Source organism: Triticum aestivum, chromosome 6B (assembly GCF_018294505.1).
Source record: "Triticum aestivum cultivar Chinese Spring chromosome 6B, IWGSC CS RefSeq v2.1, whole genome shotgun sequence".
NCBI classification, from domain to species: Eukaryota; Viridiplantae; Streptophyta; class Magnoliopsida; order Poales; family Poaceae; genus Triticum; species Triticum aestivum.
In genome coordinates this window covers 677369855-677394799 of record NC_057810.1, presented here as the reverse complement: position 1 = coordinate 677394799, position 24945 = coordinate 677369855, and the positions used below count along the sequence as shown (strand labels likewise).

At 45.6% G+C, this 24945-nt stretch overlaps 1 protein-coding gene across 1 annotated transcript; it reads right to left on the bottom strand.

Moving 5' to 3' along the window:
* Positions 1-2955: 2955 nt before the first annotated feature.
* Positions 2956-3629, bottom strand: LOC123139163 (cysteine proteinase inhibitor 5-like). The gene has a single exon (XM_044558984.1). The coding sequence runs from the start codon at positions 3310-3312 to the stop codon at positions 2956-2958; it is 357 nt and encodes a 118-aa protein (XP_044414919.1). The 5' UTR covers positions 3313-3629.
* Between the last annotated feature and the right edge of the window lie 21316 nt (positions 3630-24945).

Sequence of the window (24945 nt, the reverse complement as noted above, 5' to 3'; positions counted from 1 at the left end):
TACGGATCTGCTCTGGTTGCCATGGCAACCAGAGAAGGCCGGTGATGGAGGTAGGGGTTTGGGTGGTGGGAGAAGATGGCGGCAGTCGGGATTGGGGATCGATCGGAGGCCGGGACAGCTGGATCGTGCGGGCTGCTGGGTCCTCTGGCCCGGACATGCGGGCGGGGTTGCCACACACCGGACGTGCGGGTCGTGCCTTTGCGCGCCCGGACACGGTTGTGCGGGCTGGTTCCTGTCCATGCCACACGAGGCGTGTGGCACAACTATCCGATACACCACAAGTATGGCAGTTATCGGGACCCTTAATTTAATGGTTTTAAACAGGAAAGTATTGTAGTTCTATTTTTTAGACCGTGTCCGCTCGGGCTTGGATTTTTTAGGTTTGGCTTTTTAAAACCAGCCCAAAATAGCCCGGATTGAGGAACGATGACCATGAGTACACTACGCCTCCCACTCCACAACCCTTATACCAGACTCGCCGACGAAGATTGTGGTACAAAGTTTTCATAATCAGCTTGAAATTAATGGCATAGTGAGTATTCCAAATCGGACTAATTGATGTAGGTAACAAAAATTGAAAATGAAGTTTTGCAACAAAAGAACAAATTACTAAGATGTAGTTTAACTAAGGATACTTTGTGAAAGATATACTTTTTGAAATATGTTCACCATCTAGAAAAAAGTCACACATGAAAAAAATATTGTACAATGTTAAAAAAAAATATTGTACAAGATAATACTTGAAATACTTCAATGAAGAGCATATGCGACTTTATGTTATTTAAAAACGGTCACAAGGACTGATTAGTACCGTTTAACAAAAAATTGCATGTGAATTACTGTGAAATAGCATGAATGAATTTCTCTTTTTTTAAAGGTCAGTGATAGGCGCCGGTTAGCCGGCCGAAATTTCGGTACGACGGCCCACAACCGTTCCATTAGGCCACTCCCTGCCGTTGATTTCCCCACGTCACACATCCCCTTCGCATCAAGTCTCGCGTTGACCAGCATCTTGGAACCATGGCAGACTTGCGCTCACCACCGCCCGCGCTCGTCCTTGGCTGCCTACGCTTGCCGGCCAACGACGCCACCCACGCTCGTCGCTCCGGCCGCCCGCACTCGCCGGCCATCAGCTCTCGCCCTTCAACTGGTCTCCCGTCATCGCTAGCAGCCCCTGCTGCATCCGATGCAAAGAATTTAACAAAACAGTTGCATGTGAATTACTGTGAAATAGTATAAATGAATTTATCTTTTTTAAAATGAATGAAAAGAAACAACATAGAAAAAAAAGAAATATTAAAAAATAAAAAGAAACAAAACTCGGTAGTGGCCCGACCAAAATGGTGTGGCACTACATGGCACCTCAGATCCCACAACGGGCCAATTCCCGAGGGCGCGACAATGTCTCGCTTCATTTATTTTACTTTCTTTTTTAGGGGTGACACCAAGTTTTATTGCTCAAAGTCCATAAAAAGTGGGATACAAAATGAATCATGGGGTTGAACCAACCAGATGTGGCACTCGTGATCAAGAGAATGAGAAAACTTAACTGACCTATCAGCTTCTTTGTTTGCAGCTCTATGTATCATTGGATCGACAACATATAATATCACAAAAAATCGGAAATATGAAAGGAAAATTAAACCTAGACATGGGAACATAATTCATGAGAACATACTAGGCAACAATATGACAAGTCGAAGGGTGACACCCATGCACCAACATCTTGTGCCTCAGATAGAAGGAGTGTGCGGCTCAATACCATCAGCCTCCAACACTTCACCAGAAAACAACGAGCCAACAGGCAACAACAAAGCCATTTTATGTATCACCAACCATAACTATTAGCACTTTCGGCAACAGCCAGCCAACAGAAAACTAATACTCTTTATATTTTTGAACTGATGGAATATTTAGTTTGGTGGGGTATATGATGGAGTGCGTTTTATTTATAATGCGGTGATTTGATCAGACTTTCATATTGTGGTATGTGTTATCCGCTAACTAACGTATATTCATATGGGAAAATTTCTGCATTGGTGGCTGCATGTATTATATTAGTGTTACAATATCTTTTTTGAAAAATTAGTGTTAAAATATCACATGGTTGCTTTCTTTCTTCTAGGTGGCGGGAAGGTGCATGGGTTTAATATGTTTTTATACGCCAATTGCTGCTGATTGATTTGAAAAATCATTGGTCCGGTCAAAATTGTAAATCAAATACAAAATTGAATACCTCAATTGAATGAAAGAGCTTCAAAACTGAAAAAACATACAAATAATTGAATGGGACAACTCTTTGAGAAATTATTGACCCGGTCAGAATTGGATGACACAATCTAATTGATTGTGTGGCCTTAAAAATTAGGAAACATAGTCTATAGTATAAAAGAATTGAATGAGAAAGCTTTGATAAATTATTGACCCGATCCAAATCGGGTGACCCAATTTCAATTGGAGACCTCAATTGAACGTGAGCTCTTTAAAACTAGGGAGCTTAGTGTTATAGAGGATATTGCTTTTTGGAAGTCTAGAGAAATTGCATGCATTTGTTCAAACAAGGAAAATGCAAAAAATAGGTAGGGATGTTCCTTTTTTTTTTGATAAACACAATGCAAACGCAGACGCTCATAACATGCATATACACTCAGCCCAATAAACACATGCACGCACACCTAATCCTTATGAGCACCTCCGAGAGACTTAGTCGACGGATCAGGTCTTGAGATTGACAATGTCACGTTCCCTTAGCAGGCAAACATCCAACACACTTGTATAGTAAATTAAGTACTGCAGTAGTATAGTGTTTACGAGTATGAAAAGTCTCAAACCAGAAATATGTAGTTCATACAAGCCAATAAAGAATGGAACGGAAATATTTATTATTGCTGGCTGGAAAAAGAAGGCAACAATAACCTCAACGATCTGTCACTACAACAGCTAGCCATCGATCGCTCAACAGTTTGTGCCGAAGGAGAGGAGCTTGCATGTGGAACTGCCCGAGGAGTTGTGGTCGATCACCTCCACCTGATATATTTTGTGCGAGCCGTCGAGCCGCAGCGCGTCGACGTCAAGCAGGTATGTGGTGCCGCCTGTGTTTTGAACCTTGCCGCTCACAACCTTGGCGAACCTGAGGCCGCAGTTTGTCACCTTGTTTTGCTCGTCCACCGCGCACTTGCCGAGCCCTTGGACATGAGGGTCGGCGACATTGGGGATCGGTTGCCATTCCCCATCAGGCGCTGCAGCTGCAGTGGGTGTGTAAAGAATAGCAGCACCGGCGAGGAGGAGGAGGAGGAAGCTGCTACTTCTCATTTAGTTCTCAGGATTGACCGATCAAGCAAAGGTCATTACCACCAATTCATATCACGACGCAGCAACACAGAATACGTACGTATTAACTTAAAAAGATGGACCAACACCGAATAATACTTACCGAGGATCCCTGGGCCGCCGTGGTCGGCGTAGTAGACGAAAACGTGGTCGTTCGGCCCGCTGAGGATAACCTTCCCGCTTCCGGCGCCGGTGAGTCTCGACCTGTCGCCGAGCAGCGCGGCGACGAAATTATTCACGTTGACATCATCGCCGGTGTAGTCCTTGGGAACTCACACGTACACGTCGCCGCCTTTCGGTGAATGATGATGACACCCGGGCAGGGATTCTGCAATATTTAGTTCTCAGGATTGATGACGACGCCCGGACGGAGGGAGTACTAGTTATAAACAAAATGAATACGGATCGACATCTATACCTCGATCGACATCTACACCTCGATCGTCTTCTCCAGCTCTCCGTCTCCTCGGCTCCCTGCCGTCTTGCTCGCCGGCGTCCGCCGAACATGGACAAGATCCATCCTTTGGGTCGCCGCCGGCCAATCTCGTCAGGTATTCTTTCTCGCACGGAAGAATACAGAAAAAAGAAACGACAAGAAATCCTACTCATGGGAAAGCATTGCCTCCGCTCCTCCTCCTCCTACCTTCACCCTCGTGGACACGCCCACAGCAACACTCATGATATATTCCATCCCGTCCCTATCCGATTTGAACAAGTACCTCCTCACAGAGAAAGCATCGCCTCTCGCAGGGAAACCAACGCCTCCAACGCCGTCGTCCAAGGCCCAAGACCTAAGTCGCACGCGCACCCCGCACGCGGTTGAATCACTGCTTGTTCTATATAGAGAGAGATGGGGGCATATGACGGAGATAACAAGGTGGGGTGCAGCATCCACGGATCAGTGAGGTGGCATGATACTGACCCTCCGTGGCATCCCTAGGCACACATTTATTTACAAGAAAGAAAGAAATAAAGTGGTGTAGGTTTGGCTGGCTGATGAGCATCCCCATGCATGCATCCATTTATAGGGTCGTCATATGCATGGCGGCGGCTTGTTGAGCTGCTTCACTTTCCAGTATTACTTTCATTGTTGTGCCCGTTTGTTTATTTTTATTTTTATCTTTTTGCGGGTGCTGTTGCGCCCTTTTATGATTAGATAAAAAATCACACGAAGGCAAAATGACAGGCACCAACGACTTGAAGAGGCCACATGCCCGATCTAGCAGCTTCTTCTCAACCAAAAGGAACTTGCAGGTATGTAAGTTGACTTGTTTTCCTAGTCAATGCGTGTGTTCTTTATTTTCATATGAAGCAGCAAACTAAACAAAGAGAAAACCATATGATCCATCACCCTTGATGAAGAATCTGATCCAATCGATATCGAGGCAAACAAGAAAGATGTTCCTTGCAAATATATCACCCTTGATGAAGAATTTGATCCAAAATCTATGGTTGGAGACAACACCTAAACAGAAGGAGCAAATTGACATTGACTTCAACATCATTTAAAGGATTCAATACCACCAGCCTTCAACAGTTTAGACGCACAAAATGAGATGGTTTATTTGGTACATGACGCGCACAAGGCGGCCAAATCAGCATTCTTATTAGACTAAAGCAAATGAAAGGATGATGAAGCCGTTCAGAACTCGTTCATTCATTCATTCATTCATGCACAACAAATCAAGGACGATCATTTCACTGCTTTTTCTTTTTTGAGAAAAAAGTGTCACACTCTCATGTTACAAGGCTTGTGTTCATCAGAATAGCGTGTGACGGGCTAAAACTACAAGACACGTCAGAACAGTTTATCAGCTACTGTTGTTGGATTTTGTGGATTTCTCTTCTCTAGTCAGGAAGCTAAGGGGGGAAGCTAGGGATTTCTGGAAGAACCTTATCTTCCGATTCATTCCTCCTTGTCTCAGTATATACAAACTACATTTACATTTTAACCCTTCTCACTTTCCTATTTGCAACTAACTCCTCACAACACTCCCCTCAAGATGGGGTGAAAATGTCTAAGAGCCCCATCTTGCCACACAACTTAAAGAAGGATACAACACTCACGCCCTTTGTTAATACATCAGCAAGTTGGTCTCCAGTTTTAACAAAACCTACTTGAAGTACTCCCTCATCAAGTTTCTCCTTAATAAAATGTCTATCAATTTCGATATGTTTTGTTCTATCATGCTGAACCGGATTGTTGACAATGTTGATTGCGGCTTGATTATCACAATGGAGCCTGAGTGGTCCTCCTTTAAACAACCGAAGTTCAGTTAATAATAATCGAAGCCATAACAACTCACATAGCCCTGAAGCCATGGATCGCAGCTCTGCTTCTGTCGTGGATCTGGCGACAACACTTTGCTTCTTACTCCTCCAACTGACTAAATTTCCTCCCAAGAAGACGCAATAACCTGAAGTGGATCTCCTGTCATCCAAGCACCCAGCCCAATCAGCGTCTGTGTATCCCTCAACTTCTAGATGCCCATGGTTGGAAAGGAGAATTCCTTTTCCAGGACAACCTTTGAGATACCGCAGAATTCTATTTACTGCATCTAGATGACCTGATCGAGGATCATGCATATATCTACTCACCAGGCTCACGGCATATGCAATGTCTGGTCTAGCATGGGATAGATAAATTAAACGTCCCACAAGTCTCTGGTATCTCCCCCTATCAACAGGTTCTCCTGAATTGGCTGTAATACGAAGGTTTGGTTCAATTGGTGTGGCAGCTGGTTTACTTTCAAGCATCCTAGTTTCAGCGAGAAGATCAAGCACATATTTCCTTTGAGAGAGATAGATACCTTGAGCTCCATAAGCTACTTCTATTCCCAGGAAGAAGTGGAGGAAGCCAAGGTCTTTGACTTCAAATGATTTCGCCAACATTTTCTTCAAGTTCTTTATCTCCACATCATCATTCCCTGTGATCACAATGTCATCAACATATACGACCAATACGACAGTTTTATTTCCGTGGTGCTTAAAGAAAAGGGTATGGTCAGCATTGCTTTGTCGAAAACCCAAAGTGCAGACTTCCTTGCGAAATCTCCCAAACCAAGCCCTTGGTGACTGTTTAAGTCCATAAAGTGATTTCTTCAATCTACACACTTTACCCATTGTCTCAAGCCCACTGAACCCTGGTGGAATCTCCATATAAACTTCTTCTTTCAAATCTCCATGAAGAAATGCATTCTTCACATCTAGCTGAAACAACTTCCACTTGTTATTTGCTGCCACCGAGATTAAAGCTCTGATGGTGTTCATCTTTGCAACTGGGGCGAAGGTTTCATCATAGTCCACTCCATATGTCTGGCTATAACCTTTCGCCACAAGTCTCGCCTTATATCTATCTACTTTCCCTTCGGGTGTATGTTTTATGGTAAACACCCATTTGCAACCTACCACTTTCTTGTTACAAGGAAGTGGAGTAATTACCCATGTATTATTCTTGTCGAGAGCAGACATCTCCTCAAGCATTGCTGCCCTCCACTTTGGGTTTAATTTTGCCTCCTGCCAGTCCCATGGTAAGGGTTCTGCAGAATCCAGCGCTGCAATAAAGGACTTGTAAGAAGGACCAACAATGTCATAAGAGACATAGTTGGAGACATTATAAGGATCCAATTTAGAGGGCAATTTTCTGGCACTAGCTCGTGGTTGCTTTCTATAAGCTATTGGGACATCAAGGTCATCATATTGAGAAGAGATGTTACCACTGTCCAAGGAAGGTCCAGTATCACTAGTTTGAACTTGAGTATTATCTTGTTGGTCAGCCTCCTTCTCTTGCTCACCATGTTGCCCATAAGCCTCGGGCTCAGGTTCCAACACTTGCGTCCTTTCCTTCTCAATACGACGTCTTCGTGTATACACCTGAATCCCCCTTTCCTCATTTGGTTTTGGCCACCGGAATGCTTCACTTAATGTATCATACTGCTGCTCATGTCTTCGTTCTTGCTATGTTTCCACTGGAATTACCCCAACTATCATCTTTCTTGATGTTGCATCATCTTCCTCTTCCTTATCTCCCCCTGTCTCACAATCTGCATCTAAATTTTCATTAGCAAACAAATCAGGGAAGACATCAGTTAAATCCGTCGGTTCACCATAGAATGGTTCCTGCTCCCTAAATACCACATCCATACTCACAAACATTCTCCTTTCAGATGGACACCAACATTTATATCCCTTCTGCTTACCAGAGTACCCCACGAATACACACTTTAACGCCTTTGGGTCTAGCTTGCCAACAGATGGTCTGTAATCCTTCACAAAACAAACACACCCAAAGACCTTAGGTGGAACCACATATTTTGTTTCACCCGTTAGACACTCTAACGGTGTTTTATAACCAAGTACCCTGGATGGCATTCTATTCATCAAGTAAGCAGCTGTCATTACAGCTTCACCCCACAAAAACTTAGGAACATTCATAGATATCATTATGCAACGAGTGATTTCCAATTCATAGATATCATTATGCAACGAGTGATTTCCAGAAGATGTCTATTCTTCCTTTATGCCAAACCATTCTGCTCTGAAGTACCTGGACAAGTTGTGTGATGAATAATCCCAAAACTGGATAAGTACTCATTAAATTCCTTGTTCACATACTCTGTGCCATTATCAGTGCGAAATGTTTTCACACAAGCATTATATTGCGTTCTGATCATATTATGAAAATCAACAAAGCATTCAAACGCATCGTTCTTGTTCTTCAACACATAAACCCAAGTCACTCTAGTACAAAAGTCAATAAAGGTAACAAACGAGCGATATCCATTTAAAGATGAAACTCCACTAGGACCCCACACATCAGAATGTATAACTTGAAGTGGCGTGTCACTTCTATTATCAGACGATGTATAGGAGCTACGTGTTTGTTTACCATATTGACAAGCGTCACATACTAGACTCCCCTGGTTAACTTTACTATAAAGAGCAGGATAAAGCCTACCAAGGGTGACAAAAGACATATGTCCTAGCCTGCGGTGGTGAAGAAGGAATTCGTCAAGTGGTGAAAGGGACACAACAGCTGCAACCACAGGTGGCATATTATTATCCAGATAATACAGTCCATCATGCATGATCCCCGTCCCAAGTCTTCTTCCAGTCCCAAGTTCCTGAAACAAGCACCATGATGGAAAGAAGATAGCAACACAATTAAGTTCATTTGTGATGCAACTGATGGATAGCAGATTTATTGGGAACGAGGGAACATGCAAAACAGATGACAAAGACATATCAGTGCTACACATAATTGTTCCTGATCCCATAATGGTTTGGGAGGAGCCATCAGCTAATTTAACGGTTTTCTTATTTAAATCAGGAGTATAGTCAATAAAATTTCTGTAGGAACCAGCCATATGTCTAGATGCACCTGAATCTAATAACCATGGTGCATCAATGGACTTATCTATCACAGTGTGAGAGTTGTTACCACCGAAATTTGCTAAGGCAGCAGAGGTAGGCGCTTCAACAGTTGTCTTGTCACCTAGAGAAAGCCCCTTGAATTGGCACCACTTCTCCCAATCCTCAGCAGTCATCTCAACACTCATAGTTTGGGTGGTATTTTCAGTGATCACCGACGTGTTTGCTTTAGCAGCAGGGCGTGTACCTCGCCCACAGTAGCCTCGTCCTTCAAGCCCACGGCCACGGCCTCTTCCACGCCAGTCCTGCCCTCTTCCTCTGCCGCCTCCCATTAACTCAGGGCATGAAAACTTCAAATGTCCTGGCTGACCGCACTCGAAGCATTTCTTCTCAGTTGTATTTGATCCCAACCTTTGATAATTTCCACCCTCTACTGCATAGAGTGCTGATCGCCGCTGCATGATACCTTGCATCGCTGACCCGGCTGCCTCTAATTTCAATCTGGTTTCCTCACTAATGATAGCTGATATTGCCTGCTCCAGTGTAGGAAGCTTTCCGCTACCATACAGTGCAGCCCTCCTGTTTTCATACTTAGAATGAAGTCCATTTAGGAAGTCCCTCACACGTCTCTTTTCCGTCCACTTGTTAAATTTCTCAATACACTTACCACACTCCATATCAATTGGATCAAAGTAATCAATCTCACTCCACAATCTCTTCAATTCGGACACATAATCCACAACTGATTTGTCACCCTGACTCAACCCCTGCAGCTCCTTCTGAATTTTACAAGCAAGCATCTCATTACCGACTCCAGAATATGTACCTTTCAGTAGCCGCCAAATTTCTGACGCCTCCTTAATCCTTTCCACCTGCTTAGCAATTTGAGGTGAGACTGAACTCAGCAGCCATGCTCTCACCAATGCGTTGGTCATCTTCCACTTCTGGCCTTCCTTGGAGTTCTCGTCAGCTGGTTTTTCAATTGCCCCATGTATATAGCCCTCTAGACTTCTTGAGACAAGAATTGTCTCTGCGTGCTCTGCCCAACTTGCATAGGTTTCAGACCCATCTAACTTCACCAGGGGCATTTGCAATGGATGAACCTCCTCCTTGACCTCTGCTTCTGGTTTTGAACTCCCTCCTTGCTTGCTCATAGCCTCGAACAACAATCTGTATTTATCATCCATGGCTTGCAACACCGCTGCAAGCTCCCCTGCCGTGACTCCCGATGGAGCGGCATCCTTGTCACCCATCATTGCAAACCTCTCCTTGATGTGCTGCTCTGACCTGGTCTTCAGCAGCCCAGAAATCCTCTTGCTTCAGGACCAAGCACACTTGTGATCTTTGGTGCTTCTTTCTCTGTTGCAACACAACAGCAGCTCCTGCCTCCTCCTGGACACAAATCTTTCCCAGCAACACCACGCAACCACCTCCAGGGAACACTCTCCTACACCTCTGCTTGGCACCTCCAGCCTGCTTCCACACCTACAGTTCTGCTCGCCTCCAAATCAGTGGATCTCCACCAACTGCTGCCCCAACCGAACACAATCTGTGCGCTGGCTCTCTCTGCCGGCGACACCCTTGCCGAGGCTTCCGATTTCGAGCAGCCTGCACAAGGCTACAAGCAGGAGCACCACTCCCAGGTCGCACAGCCACCAGCTTCAACTCCAACCCGCTGCACCGCCTCACACCCTGGCCGCAGCTCCTTCTATTCGCTCCAGTCCACCACCAGAAGCACTCCTCTTCTCTCCTCGACCACAGCAAGGAGCGCCACCATTCCCTTGGTCGCCGGCGGCGGCTACAGCACCTGCTCTGATACCATGTTGTTGGATTTTGTGGATTTCTCTTCTCTAGTCAGGAAGCTAAGGGGGGAAGCTAGGGATTTCTGGAAGAACCTTATCTTCCGATTCATTCCTCCTTGTCTCAGTATATACAAACTACATTTACATTTTAACCCTTCTCACTTTCCTATTTGCAACTAACTCCTCACAACAGCTACAAACTACAAGCCACTACAATATCAGTCATCGCATTTTCTCTCCGTCGGCCGGTCTTCTCGCTCCGTCCGCCCTACAGGAGCTCAAACTTCCAGCAGTTAAATGACCTCTTCCTGCTCGTACAACACTTACACGCCGCCAGGGAGGTAAGCAAAACCCTGAACACAACAAGAGTTCCAGACTTTCAGTCTTGTTACAAACAGCAGGGGGCGAGTCTCCCGTTCTGAAGAATGGTGATTGGCTAAGTACCTGCTGCATGTTCTTTGGGAACCTGGAGAGCGATCAGCGTCGCCTCCGGCATGTCGAGGCCGGCCTGATTGGCGAAGCTGAACACAGGAGCAGCATAAAATTGTTGCTAGCCAAACATTTCTTTTGTTTGGCACACACAATGATAGCATGAATATATGTGACGTGACAAAATGAGCAAGCACGCAACCGACCTGCAGGGAACAACACATGATTGAACCTGAGTGCTGCCACAGCATTTCGGGGAAGCGTCCACAATCTGAGACTATGCGCAAAGGAGTTCCGCTCCAGCGTGAAACCTGGAAGTTTTTCATGCAACCAAATTACTTCTCTCTATTGCGATACCATGGAATAGCACATGCAGCACTACTAAGATGAAATGGATAAATGGCAACCATCTTCGGAATGGAAAATAACCTGTAGCCCCTGCCGATTAACCTTGCAAGCATGTGAGCCTCAGGAATCCTGGAGGGTTCTTCATTTCAATGGAAAGAAACTGCAAGCTAGACACGGGAACATAATTCATGAGAACATAACAGAAAAAAGTGCAGCTATTTTAGAAAGATAACATGCTTTACTCATCACCTACAAGTAAGATCATGAAAACCAAGCATATATCTAGCCATATATATAGAATACAAGACAATTTCACAAGAGTATGAACATTTCAGAACTGCAAATAGACTGACCTGTAGAGATCAGCCCCAGATGCAAAATGATCTCGAGAAAACTAACAAGAAATTTACATCGCAAGGAAACAAACAAGGAATGTTCTCCTCAAGATACCATAACTACAAGTTGAACTAAATCCACTTATGTGATCATCAGAAAAACTAAAGCATGCTTGGTTCAATTCAATATTGACTTTTTAGCTAGCCTGCTCTCAATGTTTTTAACCACTCGATTAAATTGATCATGCTAGGAGTCTTGCTAGCACGAATCATACAATCAAATGAATAATAGCAAAGTTCAAAAGAGACAGAGGTATGATGGATCTTGCACCTTAAGAAACAACGCACAAGAACGCATAAGGTAAAAATACCATATACTTTAAAAAGTGGTGTATGGCTATGGAGCAAACATAGAGAAGAGATCAATTAAACATGAAGCAGAGTTGCAGCATTTGAGAAACGACCGCACATCCCAGGCAATTGAAAATGATAATATAATAGCATGAAGCAATCAAAAATTATAGGCTGGCAAAGGATAGACATGGGCAGTTGAGTTTCCCAGCGAAAAGCAATCAAAACACATACACCCTCCCAGTGAAAAGATGTCACATCCCTAGCTGCTGGTAGTGCTCTAGGCTAGCTTCATGTGTGCATCATGTCTATATTTTTGAAACTTGAACTGAGGAATTTTGGAAGCCTCAAAAACTTAAATAAAAGAGGGGCAAAAACCCTAGAAATCTCATTCATTGTTCCAAAATGCTCTTCTTAAATGTTTGATAATTTTTGGCAAGGGTTCTGGTCCCAACCAAAATATTGAACATTTTTAAGGATTTATTTTTGGGTCTTTGAATTTAATTCATTAGCTATTTGAATTTGAATTATATTCATATAATTAGAATATAATTTCAAATATCCCTGAATTATTTTATGAGCTTTTGGAAAAGTCCATCTAGCAAAATAAAATATTCAGAGGAGCTTTGGCATTGTTTGAATTATTATTTTTAATTCAAAACAGTGGCAAAAGAATTAAATAAAAGAAAACAGAACAGAAAATAAAAGACAGAGAGAGAGAAGGAAGTTACCTGGCCTCACCCGTGCAGCCCACCAGAGCCGGCCCAGCTCCTGTGCTGGTCCAGCACTGTGCGGCCCAGCCCACCTCCTCCTCCCTGTCGCCTTCCTCCTCGCGCCAGTAGGCAGAGGAGGGACTCGGCGCACGCGCCCGAGCTCGCCACGCCACCACTCTGCTCGTCTGCTTCGCCTGAGGCCACCACGACGCCTCGCGCCTTCTCCTCGGCGCCGCCTCGACCCCCTGGAACCCTCCCGCTCACTCCCTCGTCCCCATCTCCTCCTCTGTTCTTTCTCTCGCACACACCCGAGAGCGACCGTCGCCGCCGTTTGCTGCTGCCGCGGCCACCGCCGCCCCCTCGCTTCCCTGACTAGCTCACAAGCTCCGCCACTCCGTCCTCGACCCACCTCACCGAGCCACGCCCCTCCAGAAGCCCCGAAGCGCCGCCCCGACGTTTTCCCCCTCCTCGGACCCGCCGGTCGCCGCCGCCCGATTCGTCGGCTCCGGACCATCCCCGGCCTCGTCTCTGCCTCGAATGGATCCGCTGTGAGCCTCCGCTGCCTCTCCTGTGCTCGCCCCCTCCGTTCTCGCCCCCTAGCCCCATCTCCCACCGCGGCCGAGAGTTTCTCGCCGCCGGCCATGGCGTGGCCGTGGCCACAGCCACCGCAGCTCGTTCTCGAGCCCACCGTCGTGCTCACCACAGTCCCAGGAGCACATAGCACTCACCAACGCCTCCCCTGGCGCCCTGCATCGCCTAACCCGTCGTTGTCGTAGCTCCGGCCGCCGCCTAAGTGGTCGCCGCCGTCGACCCCGGCCTCCCTGTGCCCAGCTGCGTGCGCCCCTAGATGCGCGGGAGCACGGGCTCCCTCTTGGTGCCCTCAGCGCGACCGGCCGCGGGCTGTAGCGCCGTTCCGAGCAACTCCGGCGAGGTCTCGCCGTCGCCGTGGTCGCCGGCGTCACTTGCTGACGGGGCTGGCTTAATTAGCCACTAAACACTGCACCGTGTCGCTGACACCTAGGCCCCACGCTTTAACTAATCTTAGTTTATTTTCTGTTTAGCTTAAATTAATCACAGTGGCCCCACGCGTCAGCTTTGACCGTGCTGACGTGGCCTTTGACCCGGCCCCACCTGCCATTGACACTAACTAGCCCTGTGTCACTGACGTGTGGCCCCCACACGTCAGGTTTGACCTGGACCCGCCCTGTTGACCTGATGACGTCAGGATGAGGTCATGCTGACGCAATAATTCCTTTCTGGAATTAAAATAAATTAGGAAATGATTTATAAATTCCAGAAAATTGTATAAACTTCTAAAATTCATAAAAATTCAACCGTAACTCCAAATTAAATAATTTATATATGAAAAATTATCAGAAAAATTCAAGGAATCCATCTGTACCATTTTCATGCATGTTAGAACAACTTATAGCTGCTGTTTAGCACAAATCAAATAAAGGGCATTTAAATAATCACATATGGAGTTTGAATTTGAATCTTGTATTCAAACCAACTTCATTTAATCTGTTGCTAGTTGCATTGGCTCAAAACACATTCATTTTGCCATGTCATGATCATGCATCATATTGTGCATTGCATTGATTGTGTTCCCTTCTGTGTTGCCGGTATTTGTCCCCTCTCGATAGACGTGATACCGATGATGTGATCGTTGACACTGATGAAGACTCAATGTTATCTTCAGAAGTGCCAGGCAAGCAAAACCCCCTTGTTCATTCCGATACAATCCCACTCTCTCGCTCCTGCTCTCTTTTACTGCATTAGGACAACATCGATTCATCTGTTACTTGCTGCGGTAGCTGAACCCCCTTTATCCTTTGCATGACCTGTCATTGCCACAGTAAATAGATGAAACCCACTAGCATGAGTAAGAGTTGTTTGAGCCCTGTTCTGCCTACTCATTCATGTTTGTTTGTCATGCCTGCTACTGCTTAGAGTTGAGTCAGGTCTGATTCATCGGGGATGAATCAGAGGTGTGTGAACATGTCCTACCATGTGTGAGCTAAGTGTGTGAACACGATTTGGTAAAAGGTGTCGGTGAGAGGCCATGTAGGAGTACATGGTGGGTTGTCTCATTGAAGCCGTCCTTAGGAACTGAGTTCTGTGTTTGTGATCCATGATTCAGCTACTACCATACATTGGGCCCTAAAATATGACCCCGCTCGACTTCTTATTCACCATCGTCCTCTGTCCAGGAGTTGCAAGTAGTTTCTGGTGTTTGTAGCTTACTGGAGGCCGTGGACAGCGCTGACCGTAGGGGTGGGCTGTGATGCGGTAGGTACGTGGCACGGTGTACCGAATACGCGTTAGGTATCTCGGGAACCCTGTTCACATCGTTCGGGGCCGTATGGGAAACCTCGGCCGGACTCCCTGCGGATGGAACCTGAATAGGCGATAAACCTGGACTAGAGGCTTAAGTGTTTAGGTAGGTCGTGGTCTACACCCACGTCGGTTTTTGCTTGAAGTCTGCCGAGCACATGTCGTGTGCAGACGCTAAGTGGTGGAAACATGTATGAAGAAGTACACCCCTGTAGGGTTATCATGATCTATTCGAATAGTCGCGTCCGCGGTAAAGGACTACTTGGTTGCTTATATCAGTTCATAGACAAGTGAAAGTGGATACTTTAAAATACGCAAGATAAGCGTGAGTGCTATGGATGGCGTTCTCGTAGGGAGACGGGAGCGGATCCATAGTGGTGTATTGATATGGTGAATATGTGGACTCGTGTGCGCCACCTCAAAAGAGTCGCTTGCAGTCGTAGTTTAGGATAGCCACCGAGTCAAAGCTGGCTTGCTGCAGTTAAACCCCACCATCCCCTTGTTGAAAATGATGCATATGTAGTTAGTTCTGATGTAAGTCTTGCTGGGTACATTTGTACTCACGTTTGCCTATTTTATGTTTTTGCAGAGAGACTTCAGTCTCACTAGTAGTTCCACGTGGACTTCGACGTTTAGCTTGTTACCTCAGCTACGATCTTGTGCCCTCGGCAGGATCTGATAGATAGTCAGGCTTCTCAGCCTTTTTCATTTATAGATGTCTGTACTCAGACATGATAGCTTCCGCTTGTGCTTTGATTTGTATGCTCTGATTGTTGGGTCATGAGACCCATGTTTGTAATATCTCGCTCCTCGGAGCCTATTGAATAAATTACTTGAGTCGTAGAGTCATGTTGTGATGCCATGTTGTATTTGCACATATCGAGCATATTGTGTGTATGCTATTGAAATGCTTGGTATGTGTGGGATCTGACCATCTAGTTGTTTATCTTTAGTAGCCTCTCTTACCGGGAAATGTCTCCTAGTGTTTCCATCGAGCCATGGTAGCTTGCTACTGCTCCGGAACACTTAGGCTGGCCGGCATGTGTCCTTCTTCGTTCCTGTGTCTGTCCCTTCGGGGAAATGTCACGCGATGAATACCGGAGTCCTGTTAGCCCGCTACAGCCCGGTTCACCGGAGTCCTGCTAGCCCAGTGCTACAGCCTGGATTCACTCGCTGATGACCGACACGTTCGATGCTGGGTCATGGATGTCTGTCCCTGTAAGTTTGTGCCACTTTGGGTTTACGACTAGCCATGTCAGCCCGGGCTCCTTATCATATGGATGCTAGCGACACTGTCATATACGTGTGCCAAAAGGCGCAAACGGTCCCGGGTAAAGGTAAGGCGACACCCGTGGGAATACCGTGCGTGAGGCCGCAAAGTGATATGAAGTGTTACATGCTAGATCTATGTGGCATTGAGTCGGGGTCCTGACAGCGTTGGTATCAGAGCTTGACTGCCTGTAGGATTACCAAGTCAAACTGGTCGAAGTTGAGTCTAGAAATTCTTTAGTTATATAAGAGAATTGATTGTGGGATGGAACGTAAGGCTCTTTTTACTCCTTATACCTCATGGCCTTCTGATCTGAGTCATCATCTTCTCTTCTACGGGGATTAAGAACTAGGCTATCTCTTCTTTCTATCAGGATCACGTGTTACTAATCCGTAGACTTATAAGATTGTTGATTCAAGCCCCAGTTCAGTTCCTACTATCTTCCGTATGTTAATTGTTGATCTCGAAACCTTGATATTGTGCTTCTGAGTGGTTATGCCACCATTTTTGTGAATGTCTCAAATCTTTTCTGAGCATTTACAGCCGTTATACTGTCCGAGTCATCCCAGGTTTCTAAGTAGTCTGATGCATTTGCAAATCCTTTCTTCCCGTTTCAATGTTCCCATGGGCCAGACTAACCACACTAATCAGTGAGTTGAGGTACTCCGTTACCTTGACATATATGTTGGAGATATTATTATGACCCTAGGTGTCTTAGGGGATCATCTAGTAATTTAGCCATGATTTGTGTTCCCAGTGTGATGATTCTGGCCATCATTCTCGAAAGCATCCCGTGATGCTACTTAGTAATAGGTATTCTATTCCTGGGTTTTGAACCCGAGATTCACCCTACTTGCTTCATGTTGATAGTTTTGCTCGTTCCTTTAGGTTATTAGTAACCTTTGCATTAGTCCTCGATGTTCGTGGTATTCCTTTCTTCCAAATACTATGAACCGCTTATGGCAGATGTTCCTCGCTGATCGAAAGATCACAATCAGAGTGCTCTCGATGGGTTCTCGATTCTACATTGTGACTCTGCCAGTTCTACCTTTCTGCATGGGTTATCCGGAAGAAATATGTGGAATTCGTTTGACATACTAATCTATGCATCCACAACTCAGAAAATTATATGTTCCTTTGAGTTGTTCTCTTTAGTTGCATTCTGACCTTCGTCTATCAATTGATAGTCAAGAGTATGCGTGTGTTCGTTTATCGATGCCTATTACTCTTGTGGTCCGTCAAGCCATTCTATCGCAGAATGACTAGGAGAAACAAACTCCAGTACCTCTTCCATATCTAGGATTGGGTCAAAATAGTTGTATTCCGCAGATCAAATGCCAATCCAGCTTTTGGTTTTGTTCTACCTTGGAGTATTACCCCCTTTATGTCAGAATTGTCATGAGAACTGCACCAACTCTCATGAATTTTGACGTAGTGATACTTCTCACCATCATTAGTCATTCCTCGGCCCTCGTGTTGATGCAACCGGAATACCGACAAATGAATTGTGATGTGTGAAATCAATACTCCCAGCAACCTCGTTGCTTGGTAGTTAAATGGACGATAACCTCATTCTTAGCGTGTTGGTTTTTGAATCATCTTTCTAAGACTGATCGTGCTACCTAGTCCTTATTTCGGTGCACCCTTCGATTGATGAGTTAGGATCTTGTCAAGTCCTCACTCATTTGATCATATCGTCTTGTCCTCAAAAGCGAGATTGTTCTCGAGCTTAGTAACATACCGGTGGTTCGTGATTTTCTGAATATCTTCTCAGAAGTATTACCAGGTTGTCACCTGACCGCTATGTTGAGTTCGTGATCAAGTTGGTTTATTCCTGTAAACCACCCCTTCTCCAAGAATCCGTGTTGGATACCCTGAGCTAGTTGGTTAAGCTAGACAACAACTTGGAGAGTTGGAGGATAAAAGCTTGCCTGACTTAGTTCGTTCCAAAGGGATAATCTTGTGTAGTGTGTGTTGAAGAAAGATGATATCTTCATCGATTGGTCCCTGTGATCAGTTGCTGGACCTATTGTCTTATCAATCCTTTGATTTGAGTGTGGGCTATCGTCAAATCAAATCAGTACCAATGATGCTCGTAATGTTGTCTTATTCGTGGTTGATCCCTCGAGCATACACCATTACATCTTTGGCCTGACCAATGCTATCACTTGTTCACTTAACTATGGAATTCCTTTTAAAAGGAAACCCAGATGAATTGTTGTTGAGCCATTGACAACATCCTTATCTCCTCCATGATTTTGTTGGACATTAAGCTAGTGTTGGAAACTTTTGAAAGCATTTTCTTCATGCTAGCTCATGAAGTATTTGTTGATGAAAGGAGTGACTTCCTTTTATACACGTGCATTTGGTGAAAGTTGCCGCCGTGAATTTGAGAAAGTTAGTTTTGCTTCCTCTGGAATCATCCCAAGTCAGTCATGCATACGTGCGAAGTATTCTGTGGTCTGGAGATTTGCAACCTCCATTCTATATGTATATCCTAGCACACCAAGCCACTGATTGAGTTGTTCAAAGATAAAGGAGTCTGTCCAAGGTGAACTCTTTGGACTTCCACGCGTGGAGACTTCGATGTCATTAATGATGGTTCCCCACCTGAACTCGGTAGTGTTTTATTATAAGACTACCACGTGGTCATGTTTGTCTGGGACAGCGTGTTCACATGTTTGTAGCAGAACCAGCTCATGTTTTGGAGCTTGCTATCGTAGTTCGCTCCCCGAGAATCTCGCGACGTCATCTCGTCGATTTGTGTTGCAAACTTTCATTTTTCTTCCTAGACTCGATGAGTCTGGAATATCCTGACACCAACCAGATCTGAATCTCAGGCAGATATGATGGTTTGGAACATTTTTCAAGAACTATAATATCGATCCCTTGGAAACCGGTAAAGTGGATGTCGTGGCCAACACACCCAGCCGGAAGACCTGTTATTATAATATCTTGATTGAAGAAGTTGGCCACCTCCCCATAGGGATTTCGTAGGATTTACGCCTTAGTTGCCCCTATGGATTTTTGTGTTCCCGAAGTCCGACCTTTTTACTTGATGCTTTAGATATCAAACCATATCTATGATTGGGTTACACTAGCACATCAAGGAGAACATTAGAAGCGGAGTGCTAAATGTCTCTCGGTCGATCATCCAGATTTTATTTCCTTGGCCCCGCCAAGGGTGAAATCTGAGAAGGTGTTATCTTCCTTTGCATCTGCATCCTCCATCACCATTCATCATGGTAGTAAGTTGTGTTACCGGACCCTTGACACGGATGTTGATAAAACCTTGATGATTATGGAAATGCTCAAGTTCTTGAGAGCACGCACAAGCGCTACGTGTTATCATCATCTCTAACTGGGATTCCTCTCAGTTTCCTCGGCAAATGCTATGACCTATTCAAACAGTGAATTCACTCTCTATTGTTGGGTTCTTCCCCAGTTACCAGAATCATTCCCAGCATTTGCATTTTGTTCCCAGCTTGCACCGCCAATGTGCCATTCTACCATGGATCTCTTCCATTTCCGGTGATAAGCAAAATCATCCATTACATTGTCTTCAACAAGGTAATCCACATCATCCAAGTCCGAGTATGCAATTCTACCGACCCCCTCCAAATGATCGCTCAAGAATTGCCTTAGGCTGGTTTAAAGAGTTTCAAGGATCTCTGAATCAAAAGTAATTCTTTTTGCCACTTAAGGGGATATCTCTACGAGTCACCTTCCCTAAGGTGTATCGTTATGGTATCATGGCAACTCAACTCCTCGCTACGTTGACAATCGTTTACCACCTTCTTAAGCGTGAAATTGTTGTCTACCTAGTGAACCTTCGTCATCCGTCTCTTTCCACCCCTCTTGATGTGTATCTCGTGTCTCGACCCGAGAGATAGTCCTATGTCTCATTCCGTGAGTTGTTCGATCCTCGAGAAGATCGACCCTTCTAGAGTCTCCTTCTTCCCTCCATGTCATGTTGACAGGATTTCTCAGAGCAAGACTTCAAGACAAAGATGGTGATCGAATCAACATTCCTATGAAGTGTAACCTGGATCGTGAAGATTGTGCTAGTCTGCGTTACCCTTCACCTTACCCTACGCTTGAATCTCGAGACGAGATTCTTGTTTAGTGGGGGTGAGTTGTCACATCCCTAGCTGCTGGTAGTGCTCTAGGCTAGCTTCATGTGTGCATCATGTCTATATTTTCGAAACTTGAACTGAGGAATTTTGGAAGCCTCAAAAACTTAAATAAAAGAGGGGCAAAAACCCTAGAAATCTCATTCATTGTTCCAAAATGCTCTTCTTAAATGTTTGATAATTTTTGGCAAGGGTTCTGGTCCCAACCAAAATATTGAACATTTTTAAGGATTTATTTTTGGGACTTTGAATTTAATTCATTAGCTATTTGAATTTGAATTATATTCATATAATTAGAATATAATTTCAAATATCCCTGAATTATTTTATGAGCTTTTGGAAAAGTCCATCTAGCAAAATAAAATATTCAGAGGAGCTTTGGCATTGTTTGAATTATTATTTTTAATTCAAAACAGTGGCAAAAGAATTAAATAAAAGAAAACAGAACAGAAAATAAAAGACAGAGAGAGAAGGAAGTTACCTGGCCTCACCCGTGCAGCCCACCAGAGCCGGCCCAGCTCCTGTGCTGGTCCAGCACTGTGCGGCCCAGCCCACCTCCTCCTCCCTGTCGCCTTCCTCCTCGCGCTAGTAGGCAGAGGAGGGACTCGGCGCACGCGCCCGAGCTCGCCACGCCACCACTCTGCTCGTCTGCTTCGCCTGAGGCCACCATGACGCCTCGCGCCTTCTCCTCGGCGCCGCCTCGACCCCCTGGAACCCTCCCGCTCACTCCCTCGTCCCCATCTCCTCCTCTGTTCTTTCTCTCGCACACACCCGAGAGCGACCGTCGCCGCCGTTTGCTGCTGCCGCGGCCACCGCCGCCCCCTCGCTTCCCTGACTAGCTCACAAGCTCCGCCACTCCGTCCTCGACCCACCTCACCGAGCCACGCCCCTCCAGAAGCCCCGAAGCGCCGCCCCGACGTTTTCCCCCTCCTCGGACCCGCCGGTCGCCGCCGCCCGATTCGTCGGCTCCGGACCATCCCCGGCCTCGTCTCCGCCTCGAATGGATCCGCTGTGAGCCTCCGCTGCCTCTCCTGTGCTCGCCCCCTCCGTTCTCGCCCCCTAGCCCCATCTCCCACCGCGGCCGAGAGTTTCTCGCCGCCGGCCATGGCGTGGCCGTGGCCACAGCCACCGCAGCTCGTTCTCGAGCCCACCGTCGTGCTCACCACAGTCCCAGGAGCACATAGCACTCACCAACGCCTCCCCTGGCGCCCTGCATCGCCTAACCCGTCGTTGCCGTAGCTCCGGCCGCCGCCTAAGTGGTCGCCGCCGTCGACCCCGGCCTCCCTGTGCCCAGCTGCGTGCGCCCCTAGATGCGCGGGAGCACGGGCTCCCTCTTGGTGCCCTCAGCGCGACCGGCCGCGGGCTGTAGCGCCGTTCCGAGCAACTCCGGCGAGGTCTCGCCGTCGCCGTGGTCGCCGGCGTCACTTGCTGACGGGGCTGGCTTAATTAGCCACTAAACACCGCACCGTGTCGCTGACACCTAGGCCCCACGCTTTAACTAATCTTAGTTTATTTTCTGTTTAGCTTAAATTAATCACAGTGGCCCCACGCGTCAGCTTTGACCGTGCTGACGTGGCCTTTGACCCGGCCCCACCTGCCATTGACACTAACTAGCCCTGTGTCACTGACGTGTGGCCCCCACACGTCAGGTTTGACCTGGACCCGCCCTGTTGACCTGATGACGTCAGGATGAGGTCATGCTGACGCAATAATTCCTTTCTGGAATTAAAATAAATTAGGAAATGATTTATAAATTCCAGAAAATTGTATAAACTTCTAAAATTCATAGAAATTCAACCGTAACTCCAAATTAAATAATTTATATATGAAAAATTATCAGTAAAATTCAAGGAATCCATCTGTACCATTTTCATGCATGTTAGAACAACTTATAGTTGCTGTTTAGCACAAATCAAATAAAGGGCATTTAAATAATCACATATGGAGTTTGAATTTGAATCTTGTATTCAAACCAACTTCATTTAATCTGTTGCTAGTTGCATTGGCTCAAAACACATTCATTTTGCCATGTCATGATCATGCATCATATTGTGCATTGCATTGATTGTGTTCCCTTCTGTGTTGCCGGTATTTGTCCCCTCTCGATAGACGTGATACCGATGATGTGATCGTTGACACTGATGAAGACTCAATGTTATCTTCAGAAGTGCCAGGCAAGCAAAACCCCCTTGTTCATTCCGATACAATCCCACTCTCTCGCTCCTGCTCTCTTTTACTGCATTAGGACAACATCGATTCATCTGTTACTTGTTGCGGTAGCTTGAAGTCTGCCGAGCACATGTCGTGTGCAGACGCTAAGTGGTGGAAACATGTATGAAGAAGTACACCCCTGCAGGGTTATCATGATCTATTCGAATAGTCGCGTCCGCGGTAAAGGACTACTTGGTTGCTTATATCAGTTCATAGACAAGTGAAAGTGGATACTTTAAAATACGCAAGATAAGCGTGAGTGCTATGGATGGCGTTCTCATAGGGAGACGGGAGCGGATCCATAGTGGTGTATTGATATGGTGAATATGTGGACTCGTGTGCGCCACCTCAAAAGAGTCGCTTGCAGTCGTAGTTTAGGATAGCCACCGAGTCAAAGCTGGCTTGCTGCAATTAAACCCCACCATCCCCTTGTTGAAAATGATGCATATGTAGTTAGTTTTGATGTAAGTCTTGCTGGGTACATTTGTACTCACGTTTGCCTATTTTATGTTTTTGCAGAGAGACTTCAGTCTCACTAGTAGTTCCACGTGGACTTCGACGTTTAGCTTGTTACCTCAGCTACGATCTTGTGCCCTCGGCAGGATCTGATAGATAGTCAGGCTTCTCAGCCTTTTTCATTTATAGATGTCTGTACCCAGACATGATAGTTTCCGCTTGTGCTTTGACTTGTATGCTCTGATTGTTGGGTCATGAGACCCATGTTTGTAATGTCTCGCTCCTCGAAGCCTATTGAATAAACTACTTGAGTCGTAGAGTCATTTTGTGATGCCATGTTGTATTGCACATATCGAGCATATTGTGTGTATGTTATTGAAATGCTTGATATGTGTGGGATCTGACTATCTAGTTGTTTATCTTTAGTAGCCTCTCTTACCGGGAAATGTCTCCTAGTGTTTCCACCGAGCCATGGTAGCTTGCTACTGCTCCGAAACACTTAGGCTGGCCGGCATGTGTCCTTCTTCGTTCCTGTGTCTGTCCCTTCGGGGAAATGTCACGCGATGAATACCGGAGTCCTGTTAGCCCGCTACAGCCTGGTTCACCGAAGTCCTGCTAGCCCAGTGCTACAGCCTGGATTCACTCGCTGATGACCGACACGTTCGATGCTGGGTCATGGATGTCTGTCCCTGTAAGTTTGTGCCACTTTGGGTTTACGAATAGCCATGTCAGCCCGGGCTCCTTATCATATGGATGCTAGCGACATTGTCATATACGTGTGCCAAAAGACGCAAACGGTCCCGGGTAAAGGTAAGGCGACACCCGTGGGAATACCGTGCGTGAGGCCGCAAAGTGATATGAAGTGTTACATGCTGGATCGATGTGGCATTGAGTCAGGGTCCTGACAAAAGCAAAGTACCAATGGTATGCATCACTTTTTCCAACCAACAAATACACTATCCCTTTGTATAGGCGAAGATCATAAGCCAGCCCAGAAAAATTATTCTCTCTACTTGACAAATTGCTTTGCTTTGGACACGACACTCACAACACACCATTTCAGCCAACAGCAGAGCGATGCAACATAACAAATAACCAAAAGCTAGCTTTTACAAAATGCAAATAACCTCAGCACTTGTATGACGGCTCAATGCCACAAAAATTTTGACGCCTACAAGATCAAATATGTCAAGGATTGTGGAATTTGACCAGAAAGGCTCTTGTTAAGAAGGTTGTTACCCCAAGTAGACATTCACTCTGAAAAATCACAAAACATTTGTTTACAGAAAAACACAAAACACATGTTGTCCTAACCTAAGCAAATGCAGGCTAACATTTCATACAACCAAAAAAAAGTCTGGACTCAATCATGAATAGACTGATAAAAAAGGTAGTTCCAAAGCCAGAATAATATCCACTCTTCATGGGCAAAAGCATCCACGACTTATCATAAATATTGCCAACACATGATGGCTCCCTCAAAAGTACACGAGGATGGCACTTGTTCTATCTATCTATGCACCAGCCACACTACACCAAGTAAGCATTTTCTTCTATTTGATTCTAGCAAACCACCAACAAGTCAAAATCCCAAAATAAGTAAGGATGGATCCTATCTATCAAAACTAAGCATGACATTACCAAACCGTGTAGCATGAAGTGCTAAACAGGACCCAGCACAAAAATACAAGGTACCAGTCTCATCAACAAGAAAGATGATCAACCAGTCACACAAGAATGCCACCGTAGATCCAAACACTAATCATTGGCTCGATGGCCCGAACCACGATCAACCACGACTCAGATGACTGACAATCTAGGGGTGCACGTATGTGTATGTGTATCTCTGTGTGTGTGTGA

Coding starts and splice junctions, on each gene's coding strand:
- LOC123139163 (XM_044558984.1), bottom strand. CDS start 3,312: ATGAGAAGTAGCAGCTTCCTCCTCCTCCTCCTCGCCGGTGCTGCTATT.